At 30.6% G+C, this 19,983-nt stretch overlaps 2 protein-coding genes and 1 long non-coding RNA gene across 3 annotated transcripts; 2 read left to right on the top strand and 1 right to left on the bottom strand.

Annotated features, from left to right (window-relative positions):
- The first annotated feature begins 2,525 nt into the window (after positions 1-2,525).
- LOC145332712 (uncharacterized) lies at positions 2,526-3,492 on the top strand. Its single transcript, XR_013884279.1, has 3 exons — positions 2,526-2,655; positions 3,040-3,115; positions 3,464-3,492. It is a non-coding gene; the product is annotated as an uncharacterized LOC145332712 (long non-coding RNA).
- A 712-nt stretch (positions 3,493-4,204) lies between these two features.
- On the top strand, positions 4,205-8,685 carry Cib2 (Calcium and integrin binding family member 2). Its single transcript, XM_080177753.1, has 5 exons — positions 4,205-4,281; positions 6,464-6,546; positions 7,593-7,671; positions 8,193-8,255; positions 8,554-8,685. Exons 1-5 carry the CDS (start codon positions 4,222-4,224, stop codon positions 8,662-8,664), a joined length of 396 nt encoding a protein of 131 aa, XP_080033879.1. The 5' UTR covers positions 4,205-4,221; the 3' UTR covers positions 8,665-8,685.
- A 554-nt stretch (positions 8,686-9,239) lies between these two features.
- Positions 9,240-16,714, bottom strand: LOC145315762 (protein wntless-like). The gene is made up of 4 exons (XM_080155834.1): positions 15,138-16,714; positions 14,667-14,862; positions 12,264-12,418; positions 9,240-12,049 (listed from the first exon to the last, which is right to left on the bottom strand). The coding sequence occupies exons 1-4, from the start codon at positions 16,279-16,281 to the stop codon at positions 11,832-11,834; spliced, it is 1,713 nt and encodes a 570-aa protein (XP_080011960.1). The 5' UTR covers positions 16,282-16,714; the 3' UTR covers positions 9,240-11,831.
- Between the last annotated feature and the right edge of the window lie 3,269 nt (positions 16,715-19,983).

Genomic DNA, 19,983 nt, shown 5'->3' on the forward strand with positions numbered 1-19,983 from the left:
CAATTTTAAATATTTAAAATATACGAATACGATTTACAATCATAAGAGTGTTATTAATATTAATGTTATTTTTAATGTATTTTGTCCTAATTGTATTATGATATACTTCATTATAATCCTTTTACAGACGGATGTTTGTTTAGCTTGTATAAAAACTACATGACAAGATAATAATTCATATTGAAATTTACCTTTATGTACGCTAGACAACATCAATTCACATAAAAAGTCTATGGAAGGACAGAACGATAGTTTACATAAGGTTCAAATATTAACTCACAAACAAGATATCTAAATTTTTTATTCAGACATTACAAAATGTTTTGGGATGTGTGTTGTCTTTTTTGTATGATATATTTTTCCTATCTATCTGATTTTTGAATATTGATTCCTATAACAACAAGGTACAATATTATAGATGAAGTATCTTTACAATCAAGTCCTGATTATGTCCTTAAACAGTATCCGTTAATTAAGTAAACACTCTACAAGTTCGTTCGTCAGGCCGTCTTATTTTAGAGCTTTGCTTTAATTAATGTTGTCCTCCTTGTTTTGAGTATGTATGCCTTATGAGCAAGCTTTGTCGGATCAAAACGCAGTGACCCTTTTTCTAGCAGACGAAAACAAATACTATTAAATGAGGCTTAAAGCTGCATGTTGAAAAAGACAAAGGCCTTTTTTAAAACATAATCAGTTTTAATATGACTGAAATTCAACCTTAGCTGCTAATAGTTGGTATAAGGTCATTAAGTCGCATTGGATTACAATATACTATACATAGTCACTGAGTAGTATGAAAACTTATATATTGACTGTTTAGTTTTACCCTTTAAGGTTTAAAGGATTAATACGTCGAGAATCAATTTATTACCTCATACGGGCGGGGAAACTGTCCATGACACTCAAATGCCAACAACCCAAGATAACCAAGGGGATAAAACCCACCAGACAACCAACTCTTTGATTGCACGACCTTTGTCTAAGAAGTCCTTACTGTCATGGAAATTAGTTGTGCCTGTATCGGGCCAGGCATTCCCCCTACTCTAACTATTAATGCACCTAAAATTATAGAAGTAGGAATCATTTTTAACGTCTTTAGTTATGACGTGGTGTAAGCCGAGATTCGAACCTATCACCTCCACGACGACGAGCGGATGCTACTATTGGAAATAATCGTAATTGTTGTAGTAAAGTACCATTGTGTTCACAATGTACATAAATATAGGTAATGTATGAAGACCTTGATTTCTAGGTAAACTAAAATGGTTGTGACGGAAATAATCATCAAAAAAAATATTTTCATACTTTTAGAAAAAAATGATATAAGAGCATTAACATATTTATAAATGCTTAACTACTGTTATTTTACATGGGTTATAAGAATTTTTAATCCTAAGGATTTTAACCTTTTTATCTCGAAAGAAAGATCTCTAAAATTGCTGGTCCGAATGGGTTGTACTTTTATGGGAAGCATAACAAATGTTTTGGGATTGTTTTAGGTTATTTCCCATCACCTTTAGGGGCTTTACTTCTAAGAGCGAAATCACTATAAAAATTTAGAAGTGAAAAAAAAATAGGTGATATGTGTCAACAACTAAGTGATTTGTATAATTAAAAAAAAAACTACAAAAATCAATACTTAAAAATACTTTCATACAGAACTCTTTTTAATCTAAAAGGGCGTTGTCTAAATATTCTGTTGAACCCAACAACTTTGTCTACAATGTAACATACTATACTCTACTACTGGTTTAATCCAATTAACTAAAATGTATCCATCTACAAACTTCCCCTCTCTTTTCCTTCTCCCCTCCCTACACCAGCGTTTAGATTTAGTTTGTTTTTGTTTTATGTTACTTATTACAATATTAGTTTAGGTTAAGCTTTACATAGTGAAACAGAAATAAAGCTAAAATGAATATGAATATAAGTAAAATGAATAAAAGTCTCAGCATATTTTTGTGCTTTAATAAAATTTCATTCATTGTTCGTTCTTTTTTCATATTTATTTTTATCAAAAAAGACTATGTGGTTGAAAATGGAATTCAACATTCAACAAATTAAAAATAAAATTGTAAATTACAAGGACAACTATCTCACTTAGCAGTCCAGCACAAGGAACTAAAGGTATAATGGCCGATACATTTATGTACACCCCCAATGATGATACACAAAATTACACCTTCTGTAGATTACAATTAGTGATTGAAACTTTTAGACACACAACTAAATGAACCTACCAATAAAATGCTCTGTATTCATGATGCCTACAAAGTAAATTATGGCAAATAAAGTTTGCTAATAATAACATATTGTGAAATATTCTGATAAAAACCAATGTTATTAATTGTTAAATGCATGTCTAAAGTCAAGGTGACCTAAGTATTTAATTTAATTATACTCTTACTGAAGTAACATGGTTAAATAACTACGAATAATGTATTGACTTATTTGAATCCACATGAAAAGACTGTTTATAAATTTACTATTTTTACTATTATATTTGAAATTTAGAAATAAGATTTTTAGATATCACAATGGCAAAAAATAGTATATTCAATTAGAAATGTAAAATGATATTTCTGTGTTAAATAATTACTAAGAATGGGAAATAAGCACACTGTGTTCAATGATGAAGAAATTGAAGTTTATCTGGTGGGTAATATTGTTAGTAGAAAAGCTTCTCTGTAAGTCGTTTGTCCGTTTCGAAGTTAATGATATCACATGCGCAATTATAGAACTGCCACGTTTTTGCAAACCACTGCTACCAACCTAAAAAATTCGCAACTGAACTGAATAAAAGTGCTAATAATTGCGGCTGAAATTAATAAACCAAACTGCTTCTGTCAAATTTGTGACAATCTTCACTTCAGTCTTCAAACCAAAGTTTTTTTAGTAATCTGCAGCCAAAAAAGGTTTACATTTCTGTCAAATCTCAAAATATAAATTTACCCTTTAGTTATTCTAATGGACATAAACAATTTCTTTAACCAAAAAATGAAATCTTGCTTACAGTTACATAAAATTTTTGTTTTCTAGACAGCTACTTTCCTGAACAGAAAGGAATTCTTGAAGATAGTTCAAATGTTTATGGAACTGGCAAAATATAAGAAAGGTAAAAATTAATCCTTAAGTATTAAGTTTTTTTTGTCTGAGGCTTAAGATTTCAATAACTACTGAACCTAATGAGTTTCCTTCCATTTTTAAGTCATCTTCACATAGGTCCTAGGGTGATTTTAAGCTGTTTTCTATCCCCTTCGATATCAGCGCCCCTAAATTCTAAGGGTGCACCGCTAGTACAATTTAAAGTACTTCCTTTTTTTTTAAATTAGATAATTCAAATATATTTTCTTTTTAAGCTCTTCTCATTAAAAAATTTACAATTCCTCAAATACAAAAGTTAAAGTTAAAAATTTTATTCTAATTTAATAGTGTAAATCAATGAACTTGTTTTTATTTTTAGGTGAAGAAGTAAGTTCATCACAACTAAAGGAAAATATCACATTTGTACCTTATACTAGCTCCTCACTCCATTGTGGAGCATAAGGATTTAATAAGCAAGGAGGGCGGGAACATTGGGCTGTTTTTACACTAGCCCCTAAAGTCTTTTTCTTATTCGTTGTCTTAACAACCTTGAGGACTTGAATTTTGTTATGTCTTTCATTTAGTTGAGTGTTAAAATGTTGTAATTTAAAGAAGGGGTAATATTGTTTTTCTTCATTGGGGATGTACATCATTTTATCGGCCATTGTCTTAGCCCTTTAGATTTCTGCTTGACTAGAGATCTCAATTCATCCCTGTAAAAAAATATAGTCTCTTGTCAAATTTTTGTAAACTGTTCTGTGTTTAACAGAAAAGGGAAGTTAGCCCTTTGTTAAATCCCCCATTTTGAAGACAAATGATTAATTAGATTTAAAATATTGACTTTTAAAATCAAAATAAAAATTTGATTGGACCTTATTATAAATTAAAACCTTAATTAATTGTCATATCACCATCACAACAATATATACGTCCAATTAAATAACACACCCACCATATTAAGTTAAGTGTATGATTTTCAGGATAGCTCTATGCATGATAACTACACTTGATAACAATATAATAACAATGATACAATTATAAGAATTAACACAAAATTTTACATCCCCCAAAGAAAAAATTTACTAGCATAAAAAAATATTCTTATGTGATATTATATAGAGGGAGTGTGTTAGCGTAATGGATGTAGTATTATGTCCAGAACTTAGAGAAAATCCACTTAGAAAAAGAATATGTAAGGTATGTCTACTAGCCTGTAATAGATGTAGTATTATGTCCAGAACTTAGAGAAAATCCACTTAGAAAAAGAATATGTAAGGTATGTATCCTAACCTGTAATGGATGTTGTATCATGTTCAGAAAATCCACATAGAAAAAGAAAAAGGTATATGGCATTTTAACAATAACTTTAAAATAAGAGGTGTTTTTTAAAAAGCTTTTATATATCAAATATTAAAACAGAAAATTAGACTGATACTTGCAATATTGCAATATAAACTCTCTTCTGTAAAAGTTCCTTTTATGTAGAACATATATGCTGTATACATATACTTTAAAGCACAAAATTCAGAATTGATTTGCAATGTTGAGTAATACTTTTAGAAGGGAGAGAAGTTTCTTAAGTTATTTAAAACTAGACTGTCACAATAGAGTAGCTGGCTAAGCTGGATATATTCTGTTCTGTGATAACCATGTAAGTAGAAAAGTTTAACCTGCCATGTGCAGTGCAAATCAAAAGTGGCTTGAAAATCCTGCTTTAAATCTCTTTGAACTCAAAAGTCTTTCTCTCTTTTACACCCACTTTCTCTTTCACTTTTATCTCTCTATCTCTCTTTTCTGTTTCTACCTCACACAGAATACTTGAAGATGACCACATAAACACTTACACGCAAAAATGCGGGGTGTCTTTTAAAAATAAAACAATTTACTTTTCAATGGGGAGGTTTATTTTACACAAGGTTGTTAAACATTATCAGGGGCGAAAGTGAAAAAGCACAACAAAGTCTATTTATTTCAAAGGAATATAACTAAGCAACTGTCTAAGGGAAAATTACGAGGAGAGAAAATTTCCTGAAATTTTAAATTGTCTTCATTTGGTCTTACTGTTACTTGTTAAAATTGAAAGAATAATATTTGTTGAATACCTTACACAAACACACAGTACACAACTCATGTTGTACTCACACAACCAAACTTTACTGATAAGTACAACACAGATTTTTAATTAGAAAACACAGAATAAAACTGATATTATATTAACACTATCAGACTTTACTGATAAGTACAACATGGATTGTTTGATAGAAAATACAGTACACAACTGAAATTGTACTAACACAACGAAACTTTACGGTTATGTACAACACAAATTGTTTGCTTCATTAAAAACACAGTAACAAACTATTATAATATTAACACTATTAAGCTTTACTCATAAAAACAACACAGAATGTTCACTTCATAGAATACACAATACACAACTTATATTATATTAACACTATAAAACTTTACTGATAAGTACAACATGTATTGTTCACTTCATATAATAAAAAGTAAACAACTTTGGAACTTTACTGATAAGTAAAAAACATATTGACTGTTAGAAATACAATTACAAGTACAACATGGATTCTTTGCTTAACAGAAAACACAGTACACCACTTTTATTACATTATCACTATTATATTTTAAAGATAAGTACAACAAAGATTGTTTGCTAATTAGAAAACACTGTACACAACTAATTATTATTTCACTATTTTTTTTTCATTTTAACCATTAAATTAGTAAATCTTAGTGAATGTATTAGTGTAGTCACCTAGGTTTCTCTACTCTGAGAGGCCTGGCAAATGCTAACATTGAAAATGAAAGCATTGAAATTTGCATATGATCATTTTAGATCTGTTGTCATCAAAGATATTTTACATTTAAGTAAAAAGGTATGTAGAATCAAACTAAATATTTTTACAGGTTTTAATTTAAGGGTATTACTGAAAGGTATTTAAGAATTGCTTGTTTATTATTTTAGCTTTATTCTTAATTCCAGCCTAACTTAGGTAAATTTTTCGTTTTACAATCAAACTTCATGTTATCTAAAGTTTGGATATTTAATTTCTTTTCAGTTTCATTACTACATCTATTTCTATAAATTTAGAATATAAAAGGAGAACCCAGAACTTTATGATATAAGTTCAAGGATAAATAATTGGCCTAGAATAAGCACTGATTATTTAATTCAAATTAGAACGGCTACTTTGTCTGAGGCGTGATAGAAAAAACAAAAGCATTGACAAAAGAAAACTTAAGTTTTAAATTGTCGGCTCTTATTTCTTATTGATATCAAAATGTCTTATATATCATCTCACATATGTGACTCAATAGTTATGAAATTGTTTTTTTTCTACTCTATGATATTGTGTAGGTGTTTTCAACTGATGGAAGTGGAAATTTAAAATTTGATGAATTTGTTCAAATGTTTTCTTCACTGTGTCCCCATTCTCCAAGGTAAAACAATTACGTTCTTGCTAGAATCCTACAATCAATTTAAAACAATTTAAGGTTTTTGTTGTAACCTTCAGATAGAACTTAAAATCAAAGCAAATCTATAATCATAACCAGAAAGTGCGTATACATATTTTGAAAATCTTTAGAATATCTTTTTACACAAACTTTTCACATGGTTTAATTATAATGTTACTTTATTATTTTTGTAATTATGATTCCTTTAACAATAAGGCATAAATTCAAAAGAGTAGTCACTCTATACTAATTATGTCTGTAACATCCTGTATTTTGCAATCTATAAAACAAAGTAGCTTGATGTCTGTCTGTCCGTCCGTCCGTCTGAAGCTTAAGATCTTGGTAACCACTGAACCGATCGGATTCTACTCTTCAGGGTATATACATATTGGTCCTGCGGTGGTTTTAAGCTATTTTCTTGGGGGGGGGGGTGGGACACCCCCAACCCCCCCAAAAACAAAAAAAATCCTCCACCCATTTTTTTTTATTTATTTAATTGCTTTTTTTTACGAATTTTGCGAATTCGTTATTTAATCGAGAAAATGTTTTCCTGCTGGGTAGGTGCGAAAATTTGCGATCCGTTCTGCTGGGTAAGTAATAGAAGATGTAATTATACCTCTTGGGGCAAAGCCCCTAGAGGCTAGGGGCGAAGCCGCTAGTATATTAATATCGTAATTTTGTTCTGACTTCTGACTATGTTTCTTCAAGTTTTGTCACTCTAGAAATGTTAATGTTCGTTTGTCTGACAGACTGATTTGTTCAGATTCACTTTTATGGAAATTGTCATTTACGGCTGTACTGATATGGTTCTCATTACAGCGAAGCTTCTTTTAGGTCCAGGGGAAGGGTACCTCCAGCCTTCCAAGAAAATCTTAATAAAAAACATTCTTCCGAAAAATTGAGTTAACCTTTCCTTAAAGTGGAGGGTGGACTTAGCCCCCTCCCCTTCCCTCAAGTGTCCATATTATCCCCTAGGGGCGAAGTCACTAGTAAATAACCAAGTAAATAAGGTAATATTATATTTGATTTAGAACAATGAAGCTTCATTATGCATTCTGTATTTATGATATTGACGGAGATGGGTATCTGGGTACCTCAGACATACAACAGGTGGGTAAATTTGCTATCTAGAAAGTAATATGTTGCCTGACAGGCTCTGCCTCCAGGAAAATCAGCACCTCTCTCCCCTAGTTGTATTTCTCTTTTGCTTGTGCTTAATTATTTAATATATTTATTTCCCGCCCGTAGGTGGAAGCCCCTTTGAGTTTCTCTGTCAATACTTGAAGTGTACGTTCGACTTGAAATTTAAATATTTATATTGTCTACAAGGCTTAAAATAAAAGGGGGCATAACTAAAATATTATTGGATAGCAAACAAATGAACCGATTGAGTTCTTCATATTAAGGAAGCTTCTTAAAGGTAGCGGAGTGGCTTTGGGTTGTTTTATTTATAAATTAAACTATTCGGATGGTTTGAGGTTATTTTTCTGCCACTCCCTGCCCCCTTCAAATATAATTCAATTAGATGCTAGAGTCGAAGAATTACATAACAAAGTTTTTTTTTTATAGAATCTTGCTCCTAAAATAATTTCATTAATATAAATTCTTCCTATTTTTTTCTTTTTATTTAGATATTACAGCTAATAACTCAGGGTGAGCTTTCAAAAGAAGAAATAGAATGCATAGCAAATCAGGTCAAATAAAATAATTCTCTAAAGCGAAAATTTCATGAACTTTTGGTTGGTTCTACAGCTTTGACATGTTTTTCTTGTATGCATACAAGGATGACAACATACAAAATAAGTCTAGCAAAAAAAAATATGGATTGACAAATGGACAATTACAGTTATGGAGCTGATGTTCAGTGTGATAAATGAATTTAATGATTCAAAAACGTACAGAAGAAAGATATTCTAATTTATAGAGTAGCATTGCTAATACAAATCTTTATTTGTTCCAAACAACCCTCATATAAGTTAACATTTTTTTTAGATTTTAGTAGAGGGTGACTTTGATGATGATGGAAAGTTGAGCAAGAATGAATTTTGTCATATTATGGATAAAAGTCCAGATTTTATGACAACTTTTAATATTAGAATATAGTTTTGTCATGTTAGAAAATTCTGGGATATAATTTAGTTATAATTTATGTAAATGTTTTAATGTTCCATGGGCATTCTAATCTTAATATTTGTTTTTCTGTTTGTATAGTTAGATATAGCTAACCACTAATCGAAGAAGTTCTTCAATTAAGGAAAGCTTAACATATGTCCTTGGATGGTTATTACGGTTTTATTTCTTCTAAATTGAAGTCTTGGGATGACCTCAGAGCCCCTCCATCTTCGAAGAGACGCGCTATCGGGAAAAAATTATACTGATTGTTCAGTTTTTTTTTGGTTGAGGGCTATAGGGACTCGATATGTCTTAGAAAATTTTATGTTGGATATTAATCAAATCATCCAAGTCCTCCCCCCTCACATTCCCCCTATTATGGGCTCCATGCTTTAGATTACAGGTATATTACTTTCATTACCAACAAATAATTTGAGCCTAACAGACTACAGTAGAAATACAAAGCATGATGATGATATCGTTATTGACTCGCACCAGCTACACATTATAGCTAAAAGAAAAGCAAAATTAATCAAATTCCTATATTGAAACTATAAGATCAAAAATTCAAATAATTCTATTTATTTCACAAACAACAGAAAATCACAATAACAATATTTCTCATACAAAATTTCAAACAATTTCAATTTTTAAAAAAATAATTTCATACAAATATCTAATAAATGATAAGTAGTTATTCCAGTATGGCCTCGAACCCGATTATTATCCGCTGGATTGGAACCGGTTCTCTGCTATACTGAATAATCATATATAGCATCATGTTACGGATAATTTTACAATAAAATCAAAATAAAAAACATAAAATTAAAACCAGTTTTGTTAGACACGGCCTTCAATCCCTCGGGACTAACAAAACTGATCTTAATCCTATAATTTCTCATTTTAATATCCGCGGAATGCTGTTTATAATACGATGCGATAAAATACCATAACAACATATGTTTTACTTTTAATACTTCAATTACAAATTCTGCTGATGTATTTTTGTGTAAATTATTTAATTTTAAAAATATATTATAATATTAAATTGTTATGTTTTAGATTTTTTATCAATATAAATGTGACTTATTTTAGTGTGTATTACATATTATTTTAAATATTACTGTAATTGAATTACGATATGTTTGTGTTCGATTATGTTTAAGATTTAGATGCAGAAAAAACAGTGCCTTTTTAAAAAATCTAAATAACTATTATAGAATCCAAATTTCTGTATTACACTAAAGAAGTTCATTTCCAGTGGCTTCGAAACCGGATAATATCCGCTGGATTAGAACCGAATCTCAGCCTTACTGAAAAATCATGTATAGCATCGTATTACAAAACATTTTCAACGAATATTAAAATAAAAATCATTCTTATATTTTTAAAAATTTAATATCCGTGAAAAGCTTTCTATAATACGATGCGATAAATAACTATTCCATATTTGAAACTCTTATTACATTTCCGATATTAAAAGGACTTTTAAGTGTTCTAAAGCAAGAAAAAAAAATTTAGTTTGGCCTGAAAGAAAAATATTAGAAGCACTGTAATAAAAGTTTTAAAAAACGTAATCATTTTTATGTGTGTATGTGTTAGTAAAATTTATGTGAATCATTGGTGTATTGTTTTATTTTATGCATTGTTTGTTTAACAATAAAGCTTACAATAACAATTTATTCATTTCATTTAGAAATTTGTCTTTTTATTTCGAATTATATGTAACAACTACCTAAGTAAATAAATTTCTAAAATAAGTTAATACTTTAAAACAAAAAAAATCTAGAGGGATATTTCATGTAAAGAAAAAAACATTATGCATAAAAATTGGAAGTATAATAGGTAGCTTTTCTTGGGGGAAAAAATTATCTTTTTGGCAGAACTTAGGGAAAGTTAGAATTTCTTATGAATTTTTGAATGATATTATAAAAACATAACAACGAGTCAAAGGTTCTTAAAGATAAGATCTTAATAGGCAAGAATAGGATTTTAAAATACTAAAAAAATAATAAACTTAACAATTATGCTAAAAATATAATTTTTATGTACATAAGATTAGAATTTTTAATATTACACAAATTCTATTGATAATTTTAAAATTCAATGATTTCTTGACAAATAAATTACATTTTTGATATGTTTGTTAGCAAGACTCCGCTGCATAGTTTAAGTAGAATAAAATTTACATTGGCATAGAATTTTAAAAAATTCCAAAACGGCAGTTTACATTTTTTACTAGATTGTCATATTTTATTTACAATTTAATGAATGAGTAGGAAGATTCAGCGATTTTAAACAATTTAAGTTTCTAGGTTTTTACCCAAAATTTTCACAAATTTAAAAAATTAAAATATCCAAATATCTCCCCATTTACTTTATATTACGGACATGATTGTATTTTTTTGAGGATAACATTTAAGCAGTAGAAAAACTTGTATAAAATTTAGATTATGAAATGATCATTTTTTATATAAAAGGTACATAACAATAAAAGATAACAAGAAAAAATGCATAGTTATTTTTTAATAATACTTTACAGTGCACAATGTGATATGTGATTCATAATATTATTTACATATTTCACAAAATAATATAATAAAACATTTTTATTTAAATTTCTTTGGGTTGACAGCAAAATGCCAAACTATTCGTTTTTGATCAATTGTCTTTAATATAAAAATTTATTAGTTACCTATCAAAGGTAAATTACAACACAATGTATTAGGTACAAAATACGAATTTGAAATTATCTCAAGTAAAAAATAAGATTTTTGTTGTTGATTTAACTAGGTACCTAGTCAGTATATTGTCATTACGCGTGGTCCCAAAATTAGCAAAAAGTAAAAATTTATTGAAATATTTTACCTGATTTTTTCTATAATGATTATCCTATAGGTATCTAAAATACAACAGTCCAAGTCACATAACAGGAATTAAATTTAACCTAATTTAAAAAAACCGATCCATTCTATACTCGGGCTAATATACTTAATCTGACCGAGATTGATAAAATTTGTAATAAATAGGCCTTTAAAAAAGTAGAACCTTGTTACCCAAAAATAATCTTTTAAGTTGTGACTTGGACTAAGAACTGTATTGATTTTGATACATTTAATTTTTTATAACACTATCCACAAACATAAAATATTGCATATCTATCTAACCAGCTTATCCAGTGGGCCGGGGTGTGCAGATAAATCCCAGAGATGTAGCTGTTCCTCTCTGTGCTGAGGACTGTAGATGACTGGACGCACTGGGGCATACCATCCCTCCCCGGGGTTAGAGCTACGGGACAGGGCCAGCAGGAGGAAGACAATGTGAAGGTTGACCGCAAGCTCCTGGACTAATAGCAAGCTTCCTGCTGTACTTATACCTAAAAAATATAATTGTGTTGTCTTTCCTTGTAAGTAAACAAAATACAAACTTAGATATCTAAAACTTTTGTACTGTATAATGATAACAAAATGCATTTACCAAAAAAAACGAAATTTTTTTTTTATCTTTAGGAAATTGGCATTTTAATTTACAGCAATACCTATTTATTTTATTATTTTGTGCACTTTGTGAGGGAGCATAAAACTACTTACCAAAAGGAAGAGGTTGACTAGGAGCTCTGGGGTTCCAGTGCAGGACCATCTGGAGGACCAGGGTGAACAGGAACCCGAGGCAGCACACCAGGGACACGGACAGGTTGTACAGCAACACCAACTTCAACCTCCAGGCTCTGCTCGTTGTAGGATAACTGAAAAAATAATTGTATTACTTTGATGACAAATATCTTTTGAACGGATGGTCAAGGTTTTTTTTAAAATATAAATTCAGATCTGTAGTTCAGATCCTAACTGACTACTGAAGCCATTTTATAGTCTTATCCGTGTCTAAAAGGCCTGATTGTCCAAGATCATTCTTTTAAACTTCGTTTTAAATATTTATACCAAATCAAATTCATATTCTCTGCTGCCGTGATATTGTAAATCAGAAAATATTATTTACTTGATATATTTTTAAAATTTCAAAACAAGTCTTTTCAAAATTATTAAAAACAAATACAACCAAAAATTTAATCAGAAGATTAAAAACAATTTGATTTATTTTTCTTTCAATATTTTAAACAAATCAAAACAGAATTGGATTTCTCTAAATAGACATTTACTATATGATCAGAAATCTTATCAAATCAAAAAGTACCTAAATAAATTAGTATCTAGAAAATTTTATCATAAGGCACTTTTAAAAAGTTAAAAAAGTAAAGATTTTAATAGATAAATAAGTAGGTATAACTTTCATATTTAAGAATATTTTATTTTTAAATGAGTTCTTGAATTCATTTTATAGGAATGAATTTGTATTTCTGACATTCACTGCATATTTACCAGGGAGGGTGGGGACTATGAGTGAAAATGTTATCTATATATATCCATTTTGTTACAACCTTAAATAATCAAGATTTGACACATACGCATGAAGGATCACTTAATTTCACTCCCAATTATTCCATCCTTGTATCCCTGATAAACAAATTCTATATTTTTATGGACGGTCTATGTCTGTGTTTAACTTTGCAAATGACGGTGGAAAAAATTTCACCATAAAAATACAAAATATTCCCTGTAGAATCATTCAACAGTTAGGGAGTTGAATCCATTTTTATAGAAGCAGAAATATAATCTATGATTATGGTTTGGACCCTCTAAAACTGTAATCTACCCTTCCACTTTCCCCTCTCTTGGTGAAGATATCTTCAACGCCGATACGATTTTTGATATATAAGATTCCACTTTTGTCTCTCTTGTTAAAGATATCTTCACCAAGAGAGGCAAAAGTGGAATCTTAAATTTCAAAAATCGTATCGGCGTTGAAGATATCTTCACCAAGAGAGGGGAAAGTGGAATCTTACATTTCAAAAATCGTATCGGCGTTGAAGATATCTTCACCAAGAGAAGGGAAAGTAGAATCTTACATTTCAAAAATCGTATCGGCGTTGAAGATATCTTCACCAAGAGAGGGGAAAGTGGAAAGGTAGATTACAGTTTTAGAGGGTCCAAACCATAATCATAGATTATATTTCTGCTTCTATAAAAATGGATTCAACTCCCTAACTGTTCAAGTAGCTTTTTTTATATAAACATTTGAACTACCTATGTATAAACAAATCTCTATCCTTAAAAGTTAGCCTTTGTGTAAAAAAAAACAAGGATAACAACATCCACAACAAAGAAGACATAGTGAGTTATATAGTAATGATGATTTTTTTTACTGAGCTTCGTTTTTATGGATGTTGTCATCTTTTGATACTTTTGGCTGAATGTCGTCTTTTGCAGCTAAATATATATAAGGATCTAAACTGCGACTGTCCAACCGTAGCAACTGCCAACCCTCGCAACAGATAGTAAAAGCAAAACAAACTTTTTTTTGTAAAATCAATTTCCCTTTTCATTTTTTATCAAGAAATACTGTTTGGCTCAATTTTAACTTGTAAACAACTAAATAGAATTGAAAATTTCTTTGGTAATGAAAGTTTAAAGGAATTTTCCAAAATTTCTTATAAACGAATACGAATAAACAAGCTTGAGAAATAATAACAGAACAAAACTGCCAATATTTTGTTTATTTGTGAGATTTTGTTTCTATAATAAAGTCACTGAGTTACAATTTAAAAAAATATATATATTAGACCAATTAAAAAAATAAAAGTAAAAACTAACCTATCAATTCAAACCTAAACCAATAATTTTGAACTACAGAAGGGGTGTAAATCACCATTGGGGATCCACGGCAATTAACGTCTATTGTCTTATCCCTTAAGATCCATTGGGTTTAATTATTGGTAGATTTAAGTAAAAAACCTGTCACTCTTGTCAAAAAAAAGTAATCATGAGCAGAACGTTGAAATAAACAAAAAATGTCTAATTATCATGGCTGTAATTATTCATATAAATTAAAATAATATGTACAGTCAATAAAAAAACAAAGATTTAAAAAAAACTTACTGTATAGAAATATCACAGATAACTTTGAAAATGATTATTGCAAGATATGTTTGGAAGGCGGCCACCCCAATGACCAGCGAGAATATGAGGGACAGGGACACGATCATGGTGGCCCCGGGCTGCCAGTGATTGTTGAAAGGGTTGGCCAGGAAGGGAAAGTTGAGGTAGACCACGGTTAGTAGAGCTACTGTTCCACCTACATATAAAATAAATTAGGAACATTAACATTTCCTAATAGGCTAATACCTATGCAATTGCATACAAAAAAAATACATATTTTGTAATTTAATTCTTAAATTGAACTTACTTTTACATATAAACACTAAGAATAACATTTGAAATGAGTTTATTTTTCATACTTATCAAAATAAATTGTACCCAAACCTTAGATTTATTCATTTAATCCCAAAATATAGATTTAAAGGTTATTTGTGGTTAAATTGAGATAAAAATATATTTAAAATAACCTACCTAATAAAATACAAAACAAAGTTTTCCAGTAATACTTTGTGTGTCTCTCCCAGGGTTCATTGTCAGCTAGCTTGTCCAAGGTGAATATGATCCAGAAGGTGGCCAGGACGGTCAGAGTGATCACCTGACTTACAGGATCCACCAGAAACATGTAGGGTAAGGACAGCTGGGAGAATATCAACTCTGTTGGAATGTTGGCAAGAATTTGGACGACTGCAGCAGTAATGATCAACCTATCCGGGATATTTACATATAAATCATTGAAGCAGAGACGGACAAGAAACCAGATAAGGCAGAATAAGATGATTGGACTGAATGTACATTTCATGTAGAATTTGAGCTGGTGAAACAGATCTGATTCGCTGACTACTGTTAACAATGAGGCAATGGTGGCATTTGTGTTCATTAGATCTATTCTATCATCAGTTATTTCCATAGAATTAAGATGAATGCTTACAATATATGTTGAATTTGACAAAGGAAATACTTCAAGTGTTGGAATGAGTGTGCAAAGGAAAGAGAATTCTTCTTCAACCTTGTGTCCATCAGAATCATTTAGTTCATCATCAAATAAATCTGGTCCGTGCATCAGATGACATTCAAGGCTTCTATTCATGTTCTTGGCTCTAGCCATTGAATGCCAAGCTGAAGACGGAATTGAGTTGTCTTTGTCAGCCTCTTCTAGATTCTTATTAAGAGCATAGTCTATAGATCCTGATATTGATACAAATTGATTAAAATCTGGTGCTACTGTTTTATTTGATTGTCTAGATAAAATTTCATTGTCGTAAACTTTGATATAGATGCCTAAACTGGTCGTCATTTTCCAACTCCAGTAACTAAACTTTGGCTTATGCGGAAATTTATAGGATAAAATAACGTCTGATAGTGACACAGCTTCTCCATCACTTTTAACAACACATCCATGGTTATTACATCCATCTTCGTTGTCACAACTAGAGTTTAACCTTTCATAACTTGTTTCACAATGAACACCTTCATAAGATTCACTTTCAAGGAGTTCTGGACAGTATATGAGAACAAGAACTGTAGATGCTATGTGTACAAGAATAACAAGGCAGGCCACGGTAATGGAGACACTTTTGCTCCATTTTTGAACCTGGGTGCCCTGGGAATGAATCATTGTCTACAATTTGATGGTTGGATCATAACAAATCCATAATTTCTATTTTTGTCCAGACATTCATACCACAGCTCAGTAATTCAATATTAGCCTTGTCCTAGTTTACTTCTTTACACAGAGCAGAGACAGAGTGATTGTCAATAATATTTATTTCCTTTTGGTTTGTGTGTGTGTGCTTGTGTGTAATCAGCTGACTTTGTTTGGTCAATCCCTGCTTCAATTTTCAGGGGTGTGTTGAGACTACCAAGCCTAAAATATAGATTACTTTGGCTTGGAAAGCTTATTTTCCGACATAATTATGATAAATACGTTTAATTGGTGTTTGTAAAGCGGAAAGGAAAGGAAGAGGGGGGATATGAATCACATATGGACAGGTGTGGCAATGTTTATAATAATTAATGTTAGTGTATACCCTGTTCCAGTTGACTGATTTTATGCCAAACCAAACCTAGTTAAGGTAGCAGAAAGAAATCTAATTGAAAAGAATTTTTTTGCAGTATCTTAAAAGTAACCTAAATTTATGTACTATTGTATTTAAATATAAAAAAAGATAAGTAATAAGGCATCCCAGTAAGAAATGTTTTATAAATAAAAATTGTTAATTATAATTTTTAAAAAAATTGATAAGTTAGCTTGTTTCAGTTATAAATATGCAAAACAATACACCTTATTTTATCTTGATACTCACTAAACCTTTCAGTTTTTGGCGGGAACTTGTAGAGCCTGGATATAATAAAGTTTAGAAGTGGGTGACTGGGTTGGTTCCCTCCCCCCGGCCCTTGCTTGCCACAGCCCATCAATTATTATTTGTTAAAAGTATGTATTCTGCTCCAAGTGCTCTTGTCTTTGTAGGAATCGAACCCGAGATAAGGATTTGGAAAAAATCAATGATTTTACTTAGCATGTAAAACCTTTTTCCAAGATTGAAGAATGTTGTATTTGTAATTCATGCACATTATTTGTAAACATAGGTTTCTGTATTTATATTTATTCCGTTTTCTCATTTCATTGAAAAAAATCTAACATCAAAATTTAAAAAAATTGGGTAGGTATTTGTCTTTGGTTATACAATTTAAATTTTAGAACAGGATACCCTTGTCACTGCAGTTTAAGGGCCAGGGCCATAGGGTGGCCTATTAAGTGGGGGATTGGGTTAAAGTCAAGACTTAAAAGTATGAAAGGGAACTTTTATTATGGAGAGCCACTTAAAGCATTTCTTTTTGTTACAAAATTGATCATTCATCCATTCATTGAAAAAACATTAAGAAAACAAAATAAGTTTTATTTGCTGTTTATTATTAATGATATTCTTTATATAAAATGTACTTTTTCTCGTGAAATATTGCACAAATTATAATCTCTAAAAGCATTTTTGCTCGGAGCTACTTAGCATATTTTAATATTTTGTTGAGACCGTCAGACAAGACAGGCAACAAAAACTAATTCATTATTATTTATATTTCAAGCTACTTATTTTATAGAGTTTGGATAAAAAGTTAAGTGGATGACAACATTTTGCCTCTATTTATTAATATTTCATATTTGAAAATAATTAAATGTTAGTTGAAATTAGTTTACTTACATCTGGATATTCAACATAACAAACAGTGGCGTTCACATGAATTTACAAGGTATGTGTAAGCTCTAAGGGATTGAAAAAGGTAGCAGGCAGTCTTCCATAAATTTTTTATGCTAGGGAGTTGGAGATAACTGCGTCCGTACGCCTCTGGTTACAATCATTATATGTCGACATGGTATTAGGCAGTCACTTTGTGTGTATGTAACGAAAGATCTCGCTAACCTCTTGAGTGATGTAGTATTCCTTAACAGACTAAAGGCATCCTTTCTTAAACTTAATTTGAGATTCGATTCCCCACTTCTAAGTGCCTTTAGGGATTCAGCCGCTAGTAAAAGAGTAAATACATTTTTATCCTCCCAACTGTAAGAAGACCTTTTCTTCTAGGCAAATATTAGCTTTAAAATTTGTAAATATTTATTATTCAAAGAAAGTTTCCATGCAAATATTGTAAATAATATGGTTTTGTTTACTAAATATATTTTTTGTAGAAATTTCCTCTTTCTTGATGATGAAGTAAAATTTATCAAATTAATTTTGTAAATCTAAATTTGTAAATATCTAAATTTGATGATATAAATTTCCTTCTGTTAGATCAGTCAGTCTTGAATCAACTTGATATCAGAGATTTTGTTTCTTGAATCTACTTTGTGCTAGTGATTATGTAGCTATTATCTTTACTTGTGGCTTTTCCTCTAGCCATGCGGGACTTCGTCTAAAATGGGTTTGGTTAGGGTTAGCAAACGTCTTAACTTTTATATTGTTATTTATTTTCTTGAACTTAAATCTACACCCCCTCCCCCTTCCCAACTCTCAAAACAGGAGCCTTAAACATTCCAAGCACCAATGCAAAGCTTCCCTGAAAAATTTAGAAGTTTAAAGTCATCATTATAATCTATTAGAAAGACAATAACATTTACAACTAGCTTCTTTTCAAATCCTATAGAATATTATACTATATAAATTATATTATACTAAAATTTGGGCTTACACACAAATAGATACACATTAGAGTACAAACTCACACACACACACACACACACATCTATATACTTACAAACACACAAAGCCTGACAAATATACCGGGTGGCACAAGCTGTGTGTGTAAGAACTTGAAAATTTGGCGGGAAGATTTGAGAATATTTCTTGTAATCAATGTTTCTCCCAACAAGTCTCTCTCTCTAACCTTGCTGAGCTAGGCAGTAGGCAACTATAGCCTACATCCCCCCTCCTTCAAGTATGTTGAGTCCCACATGTTGATGACCCTCCCCCCCCCCTACCCCATTCTGAAATAATTTACCCATGTCATGCCTTGCCCTTCTTTATCTTTAATCCCTTCCCATATATCCCAGGAATTTAGAGATTAGTAAATTGACCAAAAACTTTAAATGGAGATACAGAAAGGATCATATGTGACGTCATAAAAATACGTCTAAAATGGATTGATGAGAGGTGAGAAGTTAAAAAGGAAACCTCTGAAAAAGAAATGGATTTAGACGCATTTTTATTACACTTGACACTTTCCGTATCTTAATTAGAAATCTAAGTAATTATTTGTTGAATTAGAAAATTTGTTTTGTTAACAAACTATTTATTGCTTAATTATGTTGATTAACATGTCTGCTGTTCGGTGCAGGGTAGGCAATAATAGTTTGTGTTCAGACAACCAGTTTAGCTAGCTATTTTTCTTAGATTTTTTTTATGTTAAGTTATGGTTATACAAAGCTAACAACCATTGGTCGTTGTAATCCTTGCTTACAAAAATTATAAAGAAAAATTAAATTTTACATATCCCTTTAACATTGCTCATTTCTATCCGGATTCATTCAGCTAAACTAAAAACATATTTTTATATACCTAACTAACCAACACAACACATGCACAGCTCAACATGGATGGAATGGGATTTCGGGTTAATTCTGTTTTTGGGTGGCCATCCCACCCAACCCCCCCTCCAATACACCATAATAATACCGGGTGTGAACACAAGTATCAGCTGTGGGAAAAACGATATTCTAAAAATATTTCAATTTAATTTATAATAAGTTCGTTTAGAAAACCCAAAACATCGTGTTTTAGCGGTCGGATTAAATGTAATTCAGATTTGGAATATTTTTTCATCCCTC

This window comes from Acartia tonsa, chromosome 1, assembly GCF_053477335.1.
Source record: "Acartia tonsa isolate MP-2025a chromosome 1, ASM5347733v1, whole genome shotgun sequence".
NCBI lineage: Eukaryota > Metazoa > Arthropoda > Copepoda > Calanoida > Acartiidae > Acartia > Acartia tonsa.